Here is an 18,491-nt window from a genome sequence, read left to right as displayed (position 1 = left end):
TCTCTCCTCATTCTGGAGATCATCTTCCATTCAGCTCTCACAGTCAGTAACCATCTTCACCGTAGTCATACAACAAAATCTAGTATTTCACTTTTAAGAGCAGATACTTAAAGACATCAGTGCGTAAGTTGCTCTGAATGTACAGAGATGCCTGGGATGCCCATATCTATGATGTATGCACTTAAATACACATATATGATGGAGAGATGGAGTCCAAGATCAAGAAAGAGACTGAGATTTAAATTAAAATGCATGCTTCTTTATTGGGGACTGGAAGCTACTAAAGTTTTCAGGAGGTGTAGTCAGGTGGGTGAAATTACCTCCAGATCTCTCTCTCTGGAATCAAAAAAGAGGACAATAAACAAAAGGCCTGGAAGCACCTGCTGCTTCACACCACAAAAAGAGAAGGAAGAGAGATGCAGAGTGATCTTGCCGCTTCACAAAAACCCTGGGCACCGGCTCCTTCCCAATAATAGGGACTGAAAGCAAGTCAGGAAACTTGACTTGGGCTCTTTGTCAAGTTCAGTTGTCTGGAATGCAATTCTAATGTGGCCAAGTTCACAAACTTGCTTATTCTCTCCTGTTTTGTTTCTTTCTTCTCCCCCCCCCCATTTCTCAAATAACTTTTAAAAATAAATTAAGCAATGCACATTTATGGAAAAACAACACCACCAAAACTATGGACAAACTGAGAGAATTTCAAAGGTAGAAGTAAACTTAAGAAGCCATTTAGACTCCCTCTTGCGAGAGCACTGGAATCACAACTAACTGCTGAACAATCATCGATAGGAAGACACTGGAACTCACCAAAAAAGATACCCACATCCAAAGACAAAGAAGAAGCCACAATGAGACAGTGGGAGGGGCGCAATCACAATAAAATCAAATCCCATAACTGCTGGGTGGGTGACTCACAGACTGGAGAACACTTATACAACAGAAGTCCACCCACTGGAGTGAAGGTTCTGAGCCCCACGTCAGGCTTTCCAACCTGGGGGTCTGGCAATGGGAGGAGGAATTCTTAAGAGAATCAGACTTTGAAGCCTAGTGGAAATTGATTGCAGGACTTTGACAGGACTGAGGCAAACGGAGACTCCACTCTTGGAGGGCACACACAAAGTAGTGTGCACATCGGGACCCAGGAGAAGGAGCAAGTGACTCCATAGGAGACTGAACCAGACCTACCTGCTAGTGTTGGAGAGTCTCCTGCAGACGTGGGCGGTGGCTGTGGCTCACTGGGGGAACAAGGTCACTGGCAGCAGAAGTTCACACACACTCTGTGGTGCGAGCCCTCCCAGAGTCCACCATTAGCCCCATGAAAGAGCTGGTGTAGGCTCCAGTATTGGGACACCTCAGGCCAAACAACCAACAGGGAGGGAACCTAGCCCCACCCATCAGCAGTCAAGCAGATTAAAGTTTTACTAAGCTCTGCCCACCAGAGCAACACCCAGCTCTATACACCACCAGTCCCTCCCATCAAGAAGCTTGCACAAGCCTCTTAGAGAGCTTCATCCACTAGAGGGCAGACAGCAGAAGCAAGAAGGACTACAATTCTGCATCCTGTGGAAGGAAAATCACATTCACAGAAAGAGAGACAAAATGAAAAGGCAGAGGACTTTCTACCGGATGAAGGAACAAGATAAAGCCCCAGAAAAACAACTACATGAAGTAGAGATAGGCAACCTTCCGAAAAAGAATTCAAAATAATGATAATGAAGATGATCCATCACCTAGGAAAAAGAATGGAGGCATAGATCAAGAAGATGCAAGAAATGTTGAACAAAGACCTAGAAGAACAAACAAACAGAGATGAACAATACAATAACTGAAATGAAAAATACACTAGAAGGAATCAATAGCAGAATAACTGAGGCAGAAGAACGGATAAGTGACCTGGAAGACAGAATGGTGGAATTCACTGCCACGGAAGAGAATAAAGAAAAAAGAATGAAAAGAAATGAAGACAGCCTAAGAGACTTCTGGGACAACATTAAACTCAACAACATTCGCACTACAGGGGTCCCAGAAGGAGAAGAAAGACAGAAAGGACCTGAGAAAATATTTGAAGAAATTATAGTCAAAAACTTCCCTAACATGGGAAAGAAAATAGCCACCCAATTCCAGGAAGTACAGAGAGTGCCAGGCAGGATAAACCCAAGGAGAAACATGCCAAGACACATAGTAATCAAATTGACAAAAATTAAAGACAAAGAAAAATTATTAAAAGTAACAAGGGAAAAATGACAAATAACATAAAAGGGAACTCCCATAAGCTTAACAGCTAATTTCTCAGCAGAAACTCTACAATCCAGAGGGAGTAGCATGATAGATTTAAAGTGATGAAAGGGAAGAACCTACAACCAAGGTTACTCTATCCGGCAAGGATCTCATTTAAATTTGACAGAGAAATCAAAAGCTTTACAGACAAGCAAAAGCTAAGAGAATTCAGCACCACCAAACCAGCTCTACAACAAATGCTAAAGGAACTTCTCTAAGTGGGAAACACAAGAGAAGAAAAGGATTTACAAAAACAAACCCATAACAATTAAGAAAGTGGTAATAGGAACATACATATCAATAATTACCTTAAGTGTAAATGGATTAAATGCTCCAACCAAAAGACACAGGTTCGCTGAATGGACATGAAAACAAGACTCATATATATGCTGTCTACAAGAGACCCACTTCAGACCTAGGGACACATACAGACTGAAAGTGAGGGGATGGAAAAAGATATTCCATGCAAGTGGAAATCAAAAGAAAGCTGGAGTAGCAATACTAATATCAAATAAAATAGACTTTAAGATAAAGAATGTTACAAGAGACAAGGAAGGCCACTACATAATCATCAAGGGACCAATCCAAGAAGAAGATATAACAATTCTACCTAGATGTGCATCCAACATAGGAGCACCTCAATACATAAGGCAATTGCTAATAGCTATAAGAGAGGAAATCGACAGTAAAACAATAAGAGTGGGGGACTTTAACACCTCACTTACACCAATGGACAGATCATTCAGACAGAAAATTAATAAGGAAACAGAATCTTTAAATGACACAACAGACCAGATAGATTTAATTGATATTTATAGGACATTCCATCCAAAAAACAGCAGATTACACTTTCTTCTCAAGTGTGCACGGAACATTCTCCAGGATAGATCACATCTTGGGTCACAAATCAGGCCTTGGTAAATTTAAGAAAACTGAAATCATATCAAGCATCTTTTCCAACCACGATGCTATGAGATTAGAAATCAATCACAGGGGAAAAAAAGCAAAAACACAAAAACATGGAGGCTAAACAATACGCTATTAAATAAGCAAGAGATCACCGAAGAAATCAAAAAAAACCTAGAGACAAATGACAACAAAAACACGATGATCCAAAACCTATGGGGTGCAGCAAAAGCAGTTCTAAGAGGGAATTTATAGCAATACAATCCTACCTCAAGAAACAAGAAAAATCTCAAATAAAGAATCTAACCGTACACCTAAAGGAACTTAGAAAGAAGAACAAACAAAACCCAGTTAGTAGAAGGAAAGAAATCATAAAGATCAGAGCAGAAATAAATGAAATAGAAACAAAGAAAACAATAGCAAAGGCCTATAAAACTAAAAGCTGGTTCTTTGAGAAGATAAACAAAATTGATAAATATTTAGCCAGACTCATCAAGAAAAAGAGGGAGAGGAGTCAAATCAATAAAATTAGAAATGAAAAAGGAGAAGTTACAACGGACCCAACAGAAATACAAAGCATCATAAGAGAATACTACAAGCAACTCTATGCCAATAAAATGGACAGCCTGGAATAAATGGACAAATTCTTAGAAAGGTATAACCTTCCAAGACTGAACCAGGAAGAAATAGAAAATATGAACATGTCAATCACATCTAATGAAATTGAAACTGTGATTAAAATTCTTCCTTGGGCTTCCCTGGTGGCACAGTGGTTGAGAGTCCACCTGCCGATACAGGGGACACGGGTTCGTGCCCCGGTCTGGGAAGATCCCACATGCCGCAGAGCAGCTAGGCCCGTGAGCCATGGCCGCTGAGCCTGTGCATCCAGAGCCTGTGCTCCACAACAGGAGAGGCCTGCATACCGCAAAAAAAAAAAAAAAAAAAAAAAAAAAAAAAATTTCCTAAAAACAAAAGTACAGGACTAGATGGCTTCACAGGTGAATTCTATCAGACATTTAGAGTAGAGCTAACACCCATCCTCCTCAAACTCTTCCAAAAAAATTGCAGAGGAAGGAACACTCCCAAACTCATTCTATGAGGCCACCATCACCCTGATACCAAAACCAGACAAAGATACTATAAAAAAAGAAAATTACAGACCAATAACACTGATGAATATAGATGCGAAAATCCTCAACAAAATACTAGCAAACAGAATCCAACAATACAGTAAAAGGATCATACACCATGATCAAGTGGGATTTATCTCAGGGATGCAAGGATTCTTCAGTATATGCAAATCAATCAATGTGATACACCATATTAACAAATTGAAGAATAAAATCTATATGATCATCTCAACAGATGCAGAAAAAGCTTTCAACAAAATTCAACATCCATTTATGATAAAAACTCTCCAGAAAGTGGGCATAGAGGGAAACTACCTCAACATAATAAAGTCCATATATGACAAACCCACAGCAAACATCATTCTCAATGGTGAAAAACTGAAAGCATTTCGTCTAAGATCAGGAATAAGACAAGGATATCCACTCTCACCACTATTATTCCACAGAGTTTTGGAAGTCCTAGCCAGGGCAATTAAAGAAGAAAAAGAAATAAAAGGAATACAAATTGGAAAAGAAGAAGTAAAACTGTCACTGTTTGCAGATGACATGATCCTATACATAGAGAATCCTACATATGCTACCAGAAAACTACGAGAGCTAACCTATGAATCTGGTAAAGTTGCAGGATACAAAATTAATCACAGAAATCTCTTGCTTTCCTATACACTGACAATGAAAGATCAGAAAGAGCAATTAAGGAAACAATCCCATTCACCATTGCAACAAAAAGAATAAAATACCAGGAATAAACCTACCTAAGGAGGTAAAAGACCTGTACTCAGAAAACTGTAAGCCACTGATGAAAGAAATTAAAGATGACACAAACAGATGGAGAGGTATATTGTGTTCCTGGATTGGAAGAAACAATATTGTGAAAACGACTATACTACCTAAAGCAATCTACAGATTCAATGCAATCCCTATCAAATTACCAAAGGCATTTTTTACAGAACTAGAACAAAAAATCTTACAATTTGTATGGAGACACAAAAGACCCTGAATAGCCAAAGCAGTCTTGAGGGACTGCTAGAGTAATGGAAATAAAAACAAAAATAAACAAATGGGACCTAATGAAACTTAAAAGCTTTTGCAAAGCAAAGGAAACTACAAACAAGATGAAAAGACAACCCTCAGAATAGGAGAAAATATTTGCAAACAAATCAACGGGCAAAGGATTAATCTCCAAAATATATAAACAGCTCATGCAGCTCAATATTAAAAAAGCAAACAACTGAATCCAAAAATGAGTAGAAGACCTAAATAGACATTTCTCCAAAGAAGACATACAGATGGCCAAGAAGCACATGAAAAGCTGCTCAACATCACTAATCATTAGAGAAATGCAAATCAAAACACAATGAGGTATCACCTCACACCAGTTAGAATGGGCATCATCAGAAAATCTACAAACAAATGCTGGAGAGGGTGTAGAAGAAAGGGAACCCTCTTGCACTGTTGGTGGGAATATAAGTTGATACAGCCACTATGGAGAACAGTATGGAGGTTCCTAAAAAAACTAAAAGTAGAATTACCATATGATCCAGCAATCCCACAACTGGGCATATACCCACAGAAAACCATATTTCTAAAAGACACATGCACCCCAATGTTCACTGCAGCACTATTTACAATAGCCAGGTCATGGAAGCAACCTAAATGCCCATCTACAGACTAATAGATAAAGAAGACGTGGTACATATATACAATGGAATATTACTCAGCCATAAAAAGGAACGAATTGGCTCACTTGTAGAGATGCGGATGGATCTAGACACTGTCATACAGAGTGAAGTAAGTCAGAAAGAGAAAAACAAATATCGTATATTAACGCATATGTGGAACCTAGAAAAATGGTACAGATGAACCAGTTTGCAGGACAGAAATTGAGACACAGATGTAGAGAACAAACATATGGACACCAAGGGTGGAAAGTTGGGGGGGGGGGGATGAACTGGGAGATTGGGATTGACATGTAGACACTAATATGTATAAAATGGATAACTAATAAGACCCTGGTGTATAAAAAAATAAATAAAATTCAAAAATTCAAAAAAATATATATTGAGCCACTCCTAAGTCTAGAGACTTGGGATATACAAGGGAACAACCCAGTTAAAAAAAAAAAGAAACCTTTACTTTGTGGGGCTTACATCTGTACTATTTTATATTTTATTACTTATACATTATTTTATTTCCTCTTTGTGGTATTTTGTGGAAGCTTTCCCCAAATAAATAAATACATATATTTATTTATATCTATAAATGTAAATAATTTATAAATATAAGTATAATTTATATATATATATAAACACGTAAGCAATTTTTTAATGGCTGAATATTCTATAACACTCATATGGAAGGTCATGGGTCATTTGTTTTATATGAAAGCCAGTTTTCCCCAAGGATACAGCAAATAAAACAGCAAAATATTTAGTAAGCTAGTTGTGATCTTGTGATTTATAATAAGAAATATACATTTTTTCTTAGTGCCCATTTCTGGCACAGGGTTTTCCTGTGATGAGAGGTTAATGAGGTGACTTCGGACCACAGCGAAGGATGTGGGACGGTTGCCAAAAAACCAACCATGTGATCAGAGGGTTGAAACTTTCAGTCCAGCCCCCTTGACCTCTGGGGAGAGGAGAGGGGCTGGAGTTTGAATCAATGGCCAATGCTTTAATCAACTGTGCTGACGTAATGAAACCTCCACAGAATCCCAAAAAGACAGGGTTCCGAGAGCTTCCAGGTTGGTGAACAGGTGGAGATTCAGGAAGAATGGTGAACTCAGAGAGCAAAGGGAGGCTCCACACTCTCTCTCCATACCTTGCCCTAGGCATCTCTTCCATCCGCTGTCCCTGAGTTACATCCTTAATAATGAACTGGTAATCTAGTAGGTGACACGTTTCTCTGAGTCCTGTGAGCCACTCTAGCAAATTAATCAAACCCAAGAGGGGACTCGTTGAACCTTCCAATCCTGTCGCTCAGAAGCACAGGTGATAACCTGGACTTGAGGCTGGCCTTGGAAGTGGGAGATGGGGGGGACAGTCTTGTGGGACTGAGTCCTTAACCTGTGAAATCTGATGTGACCTCTGTGTAGACAGTGTCAGAATTGAGTTAAATTGTTGGACACCCAGCTGGTGTCAGAGAATTGATTGTTGGTGTGGAACCTACTGGCCCCCACCCCACACATTGGAAATTGGGTCCAGAACCCTATTACAACCATCATGTGCAAATAGCTAGAGATGCTGAAAGGCATGCCAAAAAAAAAAGGAGTAGAAGAGAGTCCTGGCCTCCTTATAAGAAAATGGAACTGGAATGAATAAACGTAAATACAGAAACAGAAGCAATGAGCAACATATTACAAACATCTTTTAGTACATCATACTCGAGCATTATTAGTACTAGTACTAACACAGTAATGATGATAACAATAATAATAGCTAACGTTTATTGACTGCTTACTATATGGCAGATGCCACTTTCAGCATTTTTATATCTATTGTCTCTTTTAACCATCAAGAAACCATATAGAAAGTACACCACTATTATTTCCATTAAACAGATGAGGAAACTAAGGTACTGAATTACAAAGCTTATTGCCCAAGTTAGCATATCTAGGAGTGGGAATTCAAACCCATCACTAAACACTGTTATATTTAAAATAATGTACTCTTTTAGCCACTTGTTTTGCCCACGGTCATATGGACATCCAGGAAAGATAACTGCGTAGAATACATTCAGTGTAGAAATAGCACCATCTGGCAGAAAGGTATCATCTTCCTCTGCCTGGGGCGCCAGTGCTGTGCCATGTAATCATTTCTCCTTCTCTTAAAGAACCTTCTATGGCATCCTCACCATTGGGGTCAGAATTTTCATTGAGAAGCTGATAAAAGCTTTGGGCTTCAGCTCTCCTTGGGGAAAAGTAAATCATATTGACATAAGATTGTGCAGACAATGGAAGGGGTTCAGGGACCCCAAAACTCACACATAAATTTTAGGAAAATTATTTTCAACCTTTAGTGTTCCTAAGGGAGTTTGAAAAACATAAAGATTCCCACTCTCTATCAGCAGATTCAAAAGCAGGTTCCATGATGACAAACTCTGGGAAACGCTGCCCTAGGTGCCCAAGGAGAGAGCCCACGCCTGCTCAGTTAAGAATTCCTCCACCAACTCAGCAAAATGCAAGGCAGGGTAAACAGTGCAGCAGATAGGTTTCTAAGCAGGGTCACAACCATCCCTAAAATAGCTTTTTCTCCCCTTTAATGATTCTAATCAAGCGTGCATCTGGGGACGTGTTGAGATAGGGAAAGACCTTTTACTTTTAACCTCCCTCCATAGGCCCTGGATCCACAGCCCACAGTTTTGTGTCTCAATAGCCCCTGCAACTCTGATTAGGGGAAGACCACTAGAGGCGTCAATCCTTTGGCTTCAGGGCACGACGAGATAAGTTGGTTGCCTGATAACATGATCTTATTAGCGCCTCCTCTGCAGAGCGTACAAGTGTCCACACTGTCATTCTAGGGTCGTTAGCCAGCAGGGAGAAACCAATCGGCACAGCCTTCACATCCTCCCAGGATAACAAGATGACACACACTAGTGACCCCAGATGATCCACTCGTGGGGAGAGGACGGGGGAAGGTGAGGGCTTTGATCAGGCTTCATCGCAGAGCAGCTTATTACCTCGTAACGTGTGTCAGGTCAGGGACCTGAGATGGGGGTGCTGTGAAAGGGAGCGCCCCGAGATGGGGTGCTCTTGCCAGGAGTTCTCCCACCACCCCTCTGCGCTGACTTGTCAAGTTCTCTCTAAAGAAATTCAGAGATAAACCCCGAGGAAGGGACAGCATGATCAAATAGAAAAAGCTCTGGAGCCAGAAAGGGCAAAAATCAAACTCTATCTCTGCCGCCACCTTCGAGCTCGGTGACCTCAGGCAAGATCTTTAAGCCTTGACTTCCTGGGCTTTAGAATGAGGATAATGACATCTAGTTTGTAAGGGTGGTGTGAGGACAAAGTGGATAATGTGGTGATGCCCTAGAATGTACTTCCAGGGAATCTGGTCACTAAATTGATGGCTATTTATATTATTATCATTAAGAGCGATTTCTGTTATAATCAATGTAGCTCATCTGGCTGCAGCGAGCTATCCCTAGTGTGCAGCAAACTCTCCTTTGCTCCCTTCCCCCACCTACCCCACCCCACACCCAAAAGTTAGAGGAAGTAGAAAAGGCAACAGCTGGTAACTCTTATTATAATCCTTGAACAAATAAAATCCATTAGCGTCAACAAGGCACTTCTTCACTTTGACTACCGCTGCCCCTCAAAGTTGAAGCTCTAGTTTCCCTTGACCAAGACCATACTTAATATTATTTTCAACTAGATTTCATAGGCATAAGACAATTGAAGAGGGGAGGAGGTGACAGTCCCCCTCTTCTCCCCAACGCCCCTGCTGCAATAAGCCCAGTGATAAGCAACCTCATCTCCGAAGACCATTAGCAGTGGAACATACATGACAGATAGGTTATTTATTGCCGGAGACCTCACCTGTAAAAAGTCCCATCTCTTCTCCTTAAGGTCCCTTTTTAAAGATTTAAACAATGCCAAGTACATGACTTTTGTCCTTGCGCTGAAGCCCAGGATAAATAACTTGAATAGCTGAGCCTGGAACTCAGGAGCTCCATCGCCAATCTCCATACTTCGTTTCTCAATGGCGACCATTATGGACACACAGGTGCATAGGCTTGAGGCAAACTGTGAGGCTAGGATGCAGCTGAGTCCCATCTCCTGGCTGTGGAAAGCCAGCGGTGTTCCAAACCGAGAATCAGTCGTACAGTGTGACAAAACGTGTTTGACCCTCTCCTTCCACTAACTGACCTGCTTAATACCAACGCCCTGCCTTCCCTCTCTGAGAAACTCGGATGATATCTGTCTTTCCTATCTCCTAGGACTGTTGTGAAAATAAGACTGAAGTCATGGAAGTAATGCTCCCATCTTTGAAAACCGAAGCATTTTGCAAAAGAAAAGGGCTATAACCGATCTAAAGTGGTATAACAACATTCAGAGTGCTATAGAAATAGACACAGTATCTTTCATACACGTGTAAAATTTCATGTAGGATTTCCTGAAGGGCATTCACGTCCCTTTTCCCCCCTACCTATGTTTTAGAAGAGGCCTTTTCCTTATAAACTGTGCACAGTAAGGGTCCAGCTTTGTTTCTTGCCAACCTTTTGATTGTTCCATCCATCCCAAGGGAGCAGGAGGTGCACTCCTCAGGAGTAACCACCGCCCCTTCATGGAGCCGGGTTCCACGTCACGCTGACCACGCCTCTTCTCTGCCATCCTGTTGGCCACTGCAGGGACACTGTTTGGCTACTTTCCCCTCTAGGACACACATTTGTATTCTCCACCCTTTCCAGGCAGAGATAAAGGACAGTAATTGAGACATACATAAAGACAGGACAAACATATTACATATGTTTAGTTAACAGAAGTTGTCAGGGAGCCAAATTAATCTACCCTTCGGGCAGCCCAGCCACTGATATTTCTAATCAAGAACTTAAACAAAAGCAAGTCCGTTTGTGAAAACTGCGTGTGAAAAATGTCAAGGTAAAAATGAAACAATGATGATGACTCCAGCTGAAATTTAATGTGCAAATTAAGGGCAGTTATGCCTTCAAGTGACCATAGAGGTTTTTATTTTCTTTTGGGGCTTGGAATACAGCCAAACTCACTAGGAGATGAGTGTGTATATGTTTTTGCTTAAATCATATTTAAAAAACTATTTCTAAGGTTAAGACCTTAGTTAAACATAGTTTACATTTAATGTAGGTTAATTTCCTTGATATAGATAGGAATCTTTACATCTCTACGCTCGACCTTTACTCACACCATCCACTCAGCTCAAAATATCCTTGTAATAATCTCCATCTTTTAATTAAAAATTTCTCTACATTTCAAGGTTCAGTTGAAACACCTGCTTTGCCATGAAGTTTGGAGAACATCCCAGCCAGAAGATGCCTGCCCATCCCTACTCTGAACTCCTACAGCATGTGACACCCTCAGAGGACACTTACCTCCTGCTACCTCTTCAGAGCATTGTTTGGGCGGCAAACCGAAAGCTCTCTGAGGGCAGGTATCATTTCCTTTCATCTTTGTGTATCACTCCACGTATGTCCCTACTATCAATGCCTGACAAATATTAGGACTCAATACCCATTCATAGAATTAAAGGTAAATATGATAATTTGTGTAAGCTTCTTAGCATAATGCTGCCATATGACAATCTCACCTTAAATGTGAGCAATTATTATTCTCTTAAATAAATTAGACAATTGCACCAGCTTCTCTACCCTAGCTTATGAGTTTCTGGAGTCCTTCTTTAAAAGGATGTGGACATAGTTCCCAGAGTCAACACTGATGAGTCTAGAAAATCCCATTAAAATATCTGAAGAGATCTTTACTTTCCAATTTCACATTAAGCAATTGTTTTGTTCAAAGATACCAAGTGCCTTAAACTAAAGATATGATACAATAGACCTAATAAATTATATTTTGCTGCAAATCTACATTGAAATGAATGCCTGCTTGGGTCTCAAATGCCTTAATTTCCTATTAACAGATGTGCATATAAACCATGGAAAGAGGAAGAATCTTGTGAAATGAAAGGCTTGCTCACTTACAGGTCAAGGGTATTGGTCATTGTGTCATTTCTGCATCCTGAACACTCTCAGTGGACTTTATTTAGATGTAGTAGGTGCACAATACCTACAGGTTGACAAAAATTTTTAATGAATTTCAACCTGTAAGGGATTTCAGTGATGCTCTGGCCTATATGTGTCATTTTACAGAGGATTAAATAGAGACCACAAAATTTTTACAGGCTGTCACTACATATCTAATTTTTGTGTACAGCCAGGACTATAACCCAGGAGTCTTAATTACCACTAGAGAAGTATTTCTTCTACAAAAATAAGAAGTAGCATTTATTGAGCACTTACTATGTATCAGCCAGTTTGTATATGTGATGTCAAATCTTCTGGGAAAAAAAAAAAAAGAAAGAAAAAGATGTGCCCTCCCCATATTTTAGTTGAGAAACCAGAAACTCAAAGAATTTAAGTGTCTTGCTCAAAGCAAAGTGCTGGGAAGCAGGAGAGCTAACATTCAAACTCAAATCTGCTTCCAAACCCACTGCCTTCCATGTCATACCATATTAACACCCATTAATAGCATAAAACACTGATCAGAGAAGGCATTATGTGGCTTGCTAGAGAAATCTAAAATCCTTCATCAGTTTACTTTGGAAAAAAAGGTAAAAAAAACTTATGTCAAAATGCATAGCCAAATCAAGTGTTCATAGGCAACTCTTTATAAAATCATATTTGTAATTAACTTAGAAGAGGAATCTATTCCTGAAGAACACCAGATCTGAAAGCTGAATGATGGCACTTTACCTCGTGCTCAATGAATCATCAGGTACAGATTCCATGTCTCAGTAAAGATGAAGATGTGGGTGGATAAGAGAACAGCCAAATCACTACTTTAAGGTAAAGGGTGCAATGTGACAGGCACATGTTATATAGTCCTTGCTTTTCTACAAAGAGATAGAGCTTCCAGCTAAGACTATGTCCTCCTCCACCACCATCTGAAATCCACCCAAAACAGGATTATTTTTAAAAAAGATCCCCAAAGGTCTGGGTTTTTCTGTCCTACCTTAAAGTCTCTAAGACAACCCGTTCTGTGGGGTTTTGAAGTCAGGTCACCCTGGGTGCCAGTCTCTGCTTTGCCACTGAACTGTTATATCTTCTTGGCAAGTCATTTAGCCTTCTGGAGACTCAGTTTCCTCACTAATGTAATGGGGATAATAATATCTACTCATAACGTTTCTGTGAAAATTAAGTGAAACGATGAATATAAGACATCTACTCAAAAACCTGACTCACTGGCTCTCAGTTTACTTACTAAGGGTGGATGGTAAATGTCAAGTCCCAGAATAACAAAAGGCAAAGAATTACATGAAAACCAACCAGATCGTCATTCACTACAATAAATGCAGTACTAAAGATATCATAACAGCAAAATATGTCAAGTAAAAGCCTCTGTTAACAATCTGTAACACTATTTCTAGTGAGAAAGGGACAAGACTGTGAACTGAAATATTCAAATTGACTCCAGCGTAAAAATATGAAAAACAGATATTAACACTTGATACCTGTCTATTACCTAACAGGGATATTGTAAGGATTAATGAGTGTAGCACTCTGAAATTCCTTGGAAATAAGGAATAAATGCATCCCCATCATACATAGGTATAGACAAATATATATTTTAACAAACTAAGAATTACTCTATAAATTTAGATCAGGGCACAGCATGCCTTGGATGAGTAGGGTAGGAACAATATGTTCTTGCTTACGGTACCAAGCTCATGACAAATGATTCATACCCAGCACTTTTCATGCCAAAAGATTCCCCCAGGTGTTCCACCAACTCCATCAACACTCTCCATCAAGCTAGACTGCAGTACAGAGGAATCACATCACACCCACGGACAAGGCAAAATAGTCATATCCTTACACAACTGCACAAGTCCAACAGCGGAGGGGGCAGGAAGGAGAAGGGAAGGAGGTGAGAGAAGGAGCCAGAGTTCTTCACAAGTTTGATAGGCAGCCTGTAATTACCATACATTTACACATTTAACGCAGGTGCTATTGGCATCAGAAGCCCTACTTCGCAAAGGCTTTTAGCTAAAGATGAGATAGGTCCAGAGGATGTGTACTGCCAGGGGCCCTGGATGGGCTGGGGGTGGATTCATGGGGGACAGCAGCTAAATGAGAGGAAAATGAGAGCCCCCACCCATTGCCGTCCTCAGTGTTAGGTTAGTGGATTTCTTGCTCTGGGGGGAATGTGAAGTGCCCTGAGATGAGGGTTACAAAGAGGTATACAGTACTTTACAGTCACAACACTCTCTTAACTACATCCTGGCCTGTAATTCTCAGTAATGAATCTGACAGGCATCCTCCCCTCCTGTTTTAGAGATGAGGAAATTCACACTCAGGCAATCAGCTTGCCAAGATCAAACCACAAGTAGGCAGAACCAGACTCAGGTCTCCACTCTGCTTTTCATATCACAAAGTTGCCTAGAGAAGTTTCTTTCTGCCTCCCTTACCTTCAAAATATATTTTATCTCTCCTATGAATCTGGAACCACTCTGTGGAGGATACTGATACAAGACTATTTCTCTTCCTCTACTACCTATACATATACAAGGAAGAAAAACAACAACAATTTGTATGTAAGTGGGCAGGGATGGAGGGTATGTCCTTATAGAATGAGAGACTTAATAGGATAGAAATCTCACATTCGTTTACACGATTTGAGTGCTCCAACTTTTAACACCTTGATTTTTCCTACATTATCTCAGACTTCCTTACATGTCACCCCTTCAAGCCCTGACCCTAAGAAGCCTGACTGGGTTTATAAGCACCATTAAAAAAAAAAAAAAAAGGCTGGCAGTGCTTGGCACCATTTCTTAAATGGAGTTTAAAACTTGCCAAAGATGTACTCTCCTTTTCTTGCTCTTTCCAAGATCTTTCAATAGGTGAACTAGAGGTCTAATGGGTGAGTGATATTTTACGGCTTGAATTACATTAAAAGCCAGAAATATTTTAAGTCCAAAGTCCTTTACTTCTTGATACAAGATTTAATATGTTTGATATGTTTAAAATTGCCCCTTAAAGCTAGAAGCTTTGAGTTAATCACTTAAAGCAGTGTGAAAGTTATTTAATCAGTTTAAGAAGATTCAAGTTCAAATTGGGGGATTAATTTTAGTGGTTATGATATGAAAGATAGGACAGTTAAGGTAAGGAGTGAGGGCAAGGGTCTCCGGAGCTTGAATGAAAAGAATTTCAGTTTCAATTATTTGATTAAACCAGTCCTGAGAACCATATAAAACCACAGCCTTCATCATGAAGGCTGAATTGTAGGGAAAACCATGCTGAGGCTCTCAGGACAGAGACGCGATACAAAATACTATTTATCACGATTTGCCTTAATACAATTTATATCTATGTACCCAAGGAATCCATAATGACAGCCTCTTGGTTTTAAAACGTTCACAACTTTCATTTAAAAAGCTGAGAGTGAGCATAATTCACTAAAGAGGCACTTCCCTGGGAAGGTTTCTGGCAATAATATCACAATTGAAAACATTTTGAAATGTACCAGGATGCAGACTGTGCATAGTACAAACACTACAATCTCAGTAATCTGATAGAAGCTGAAACTTTGATTTTTTTTTCAGTTTACCAATCCTTCGTTTTTATTTTCTTGTCTGCTTAAATGCAGCCTGGTGAAGTTTCCATACTTCTAAATCACCTACAGTTATCACCACCAAAGCTCGCTCTTTACTGTTTCAGCTCCTTGAAGTTTCCAGGTGCAGTTTAAACTGGAATAGCTTCCTCAAATTCCAGACATGCAGGCTTTTCCAAACATCTAAAACCTTCCCCGATCTTGGACATAGGTCATGGACTTGCACCCACGTTCCCCAGTGTCAGCCTCCTGGAAATCCAGCAATCCCTCTCCTCCCTTAATAAAGGGAGAGCTACGTCTTTGTTTGTGCTCTTCACTAGAGGAGGTCAGGCAATGGGGGAGAACAGGGAGTTGTTGTCACAGGGACATATCTGATCTTCCTGGGACAGATCAAGCCAGAGAACAACCACTCATTCACAGGCTGGAAAGCCCCAGCTCTCAAAACACACTGGCTGGTGCTGTTAGAAGATGCTGGAGAGTTCCCGTCCTGAAACTTGCATCCACTTGGTCCCCAGAAACAGAATACATTAAGGGCTCCTCACCATCCACTGAATTTCTCTTCCGTGCTGGGAAGAGGAGCTTAGGAGCTTCGCACAAAAATAAAATTAAAAGGCCAGAAATAAAGACTTTTTGATCTTACGTGCTCTCATCCATAAATCTAGCAAGTTAAAGGGAAAGTCACTTGAGGGAACGCCAGCCTGCCTGGAATTTTAACCCTTTCACCTCTGCATTCAGAATACTTTAACCGGCTCTATTTGCCTGGTCTTCGGCTCCATCCTACACAAAGGAGACCAAAGAAACGGAAAAGAGGGAACTGCCTGCCCCGGATAAAGCTTTGTTAGAGGCTTAGAGAGGACTCCGGTGTTGGTGGAAAAGGGGTGGTCTCCTAGTTGGTGACATTAAATCCTTGGGGAGGCGGGCAGGGAAGACTTTAGTTTGCACAATGTTTCAAGTCCAGAAACCCCATTTCCCCAAATTCTCAATCAGATCACACAGCCGACTTTAACCCTTTTCATCTTCCACCCCTTTGCCCTCAGTCCCATTATACTCACGCTGCTGTTGTGGCCAGACCAGTGGACCATGGCTTGGTTGTGTGCTGAGTCGCCTGTCAGCGCGAACGTAGTGCTGGTCAGTTTCAGCTCCTCCAGCCGGAAGCGAGTGGCTTTGTCCGGGTCCCGCTCCAGAGTCCCAGGCTCCTGCTGCCCTCTGTCCCTTAGCACTCCCCGGGGGCGTCTTCTCGTGCCCTCTCCCCGTTCCGTCTTCTCTTGATCCTCTCCACTCCTTCTCCTCCGGCCAGAGCGTGGAGCAATCGCCACCGACGCCCCAGTGCCCGGGGTCCACTCCAGGGACAGCGTTCGGTCTCCGGGGGCCACTGCAAACAGGGGGCGTCCGAGTAGGGGCGTGGCAGGAGCCCTGCCTCGCGGCCCCAGGTGAGTAAGGCCCCCTCGGGTCGGAGCCCCGCGTGGGGCCGAGCTGGGGTGCAGCGGGGGGCCGCAGGAGTCGCCGCCGCAGGCGCCCGGAGCGCAGAGGACTAAGAGCCCCGCGCCGGCGAGGAGCGCGCTCAGCCCGGCTGGGGAGCCGCCGCCGGCGCCAACTTTTCCCATTGCGGGAGCAGAGAGGAGCGGAGAGGAGCGGAGAGGGGGTCCCGCACAGGAGGTGGCGGCGCGGGGCTCTCTGCTGGCCGGCTACGAGGAGCAGGAGCTCAGGACCCCAACTCCATCCAAGTTGGGCCGCTGTGGGGGCGGGCAGAGGCGGTTCGGGGCAGGTGGCGGCCGCTTGCCGGGGCTGGGCTAGTGCCGAGCGCGGGTTCGGACGGAGCGAGCCGCCGCCACGCGGGGGTGGAGCCGAAGTGAAGTCACGGGCGGAGCGGGCGCTGGCGCGCGGGCAGGCAACGCGGAAGGAAGGGCGGGCGCTGCCGGGGCTTCGAGCGCCGCGTCCCGCTCCCGAGCTGCGCTGCGCGCGGTTGGCTGCGTGGACTGGAGGCGCCGCCGACCCTCCCCTTGGGCTCGCCTGCGCCGCCGCCGCCGCCCGCTCCTCGCCGCCGCGCTCTGCGCCCCCGCGGCCGCCGGCCTCCGCGCAGAGTCCGAGTGCCCCTCCCGTGGGGGCGGCCAGCCCGGACCTGGCGGAGGGTCACTGTGCTGGAGACTTCCTATTCCTGTTTGTTTCTCTCAGTCTCTGTGACTGTTTCTTTTTTCTTTTCTTTTTTTTCCTCCCTGGTCATTTTCAGTTTAGAAAATAGGGATGAATGGGCTTCTGCTCTTTCCCTGCTTAGTCTCAGTGAGTTGGCATCTTGACCTTACCTTGGGAAGAGTCTGTGTGTCCCAGCATCAGCAGAGAATGATGTAACTAAAAGATTGCAGGGGTGTTTGTGTGTGTGTGTGTGTGTGTGTGTGTGTGTGTGTATTCTGGGGGATTTTCCCATTAATTATCACGCTTAGAATTCTTCCTTGACCTCCTAAAGCACTCACTGTATTTGAACCCAATCTTACTGCATTTTGTGGGCGTATCTTGGCTTCCCTAAGAGACTGCACACTCATTGAGGACGGGAAGGCTACGTTGTGAGCAACTTGGAAGAAGTAACCAGTTCATTCTGTTTGCCATTTTATCCTTAGTACTTGGACACAGTGCCCTACATGGTAGGAAATCTGTCAGTCATTAATTCAATATATATTTATTGTAAGCCTATTATATTTATGTGTGCAGATACATACAGGAAAGGAGGCATGGTGCTCCATCTATCCTGTGGCATTCGTGCCTAGCCCAGAGCTACTAACACATGCCTTAAGACTCAACAGGAAACTTCATGTGGGTGCTGGACGCTCTGCCATTAGTTTGCTGTGGAATCTATGTCAAGTAGCAATCTATCAGCTTCCTAGGTT

At 42.5% G+C, this 18,491-nt stretch overlaps 1 protein-coding gene across 4 annotated transcripts in view; it reads right to left on the bottom strand.

Moving 5' to 3' along the window:
- SORCS1 (sortilin related VPS10 domain containing receptor 1) overlaps positions 1 to 17,590 on the bottom strand; it is a 565,941-nt gene extending 548,351 nt beyond the window's left edge. For all 4 annotated transcript variants that reach the window (XM_067024735.1, XM_059052971.2, XM_059052968.2 and 1 more), the window contains exon 1: positions 16,665 to 17,590. In XM_067024735.1, the coding sequence (XP_066880836.1) occupies positions 16,665 to 17,216 (552 nt within the window). In that variant the 5' untranslated portion in view covers positions 17,217 to 17,590. The remainder of the gene's footprint in view (positions 1 to 16,664) is intronic.
- Between the last annotated feature and the right edge of the window lie 901 nt (positions 17,591 to 18,491).

This window comes from Kogia breviceps, chromosome 2 (assembly GCF_026419965.1).
Source record: "Kogia breviceps isolate mKogBre1 chromosome 2, mKogBre1 haplotype 1, whole genome shotgun sequence".
NCBI classification, from domain to species: Eukaryota; Metazoa; Chordata; class Mammalia; order Artiodactyla; family Physeteridae; genus Kogia; species Kogia breviceps.
This window is presented reverse-complemented; position numbering and strand designations above follow the sequence as displayed.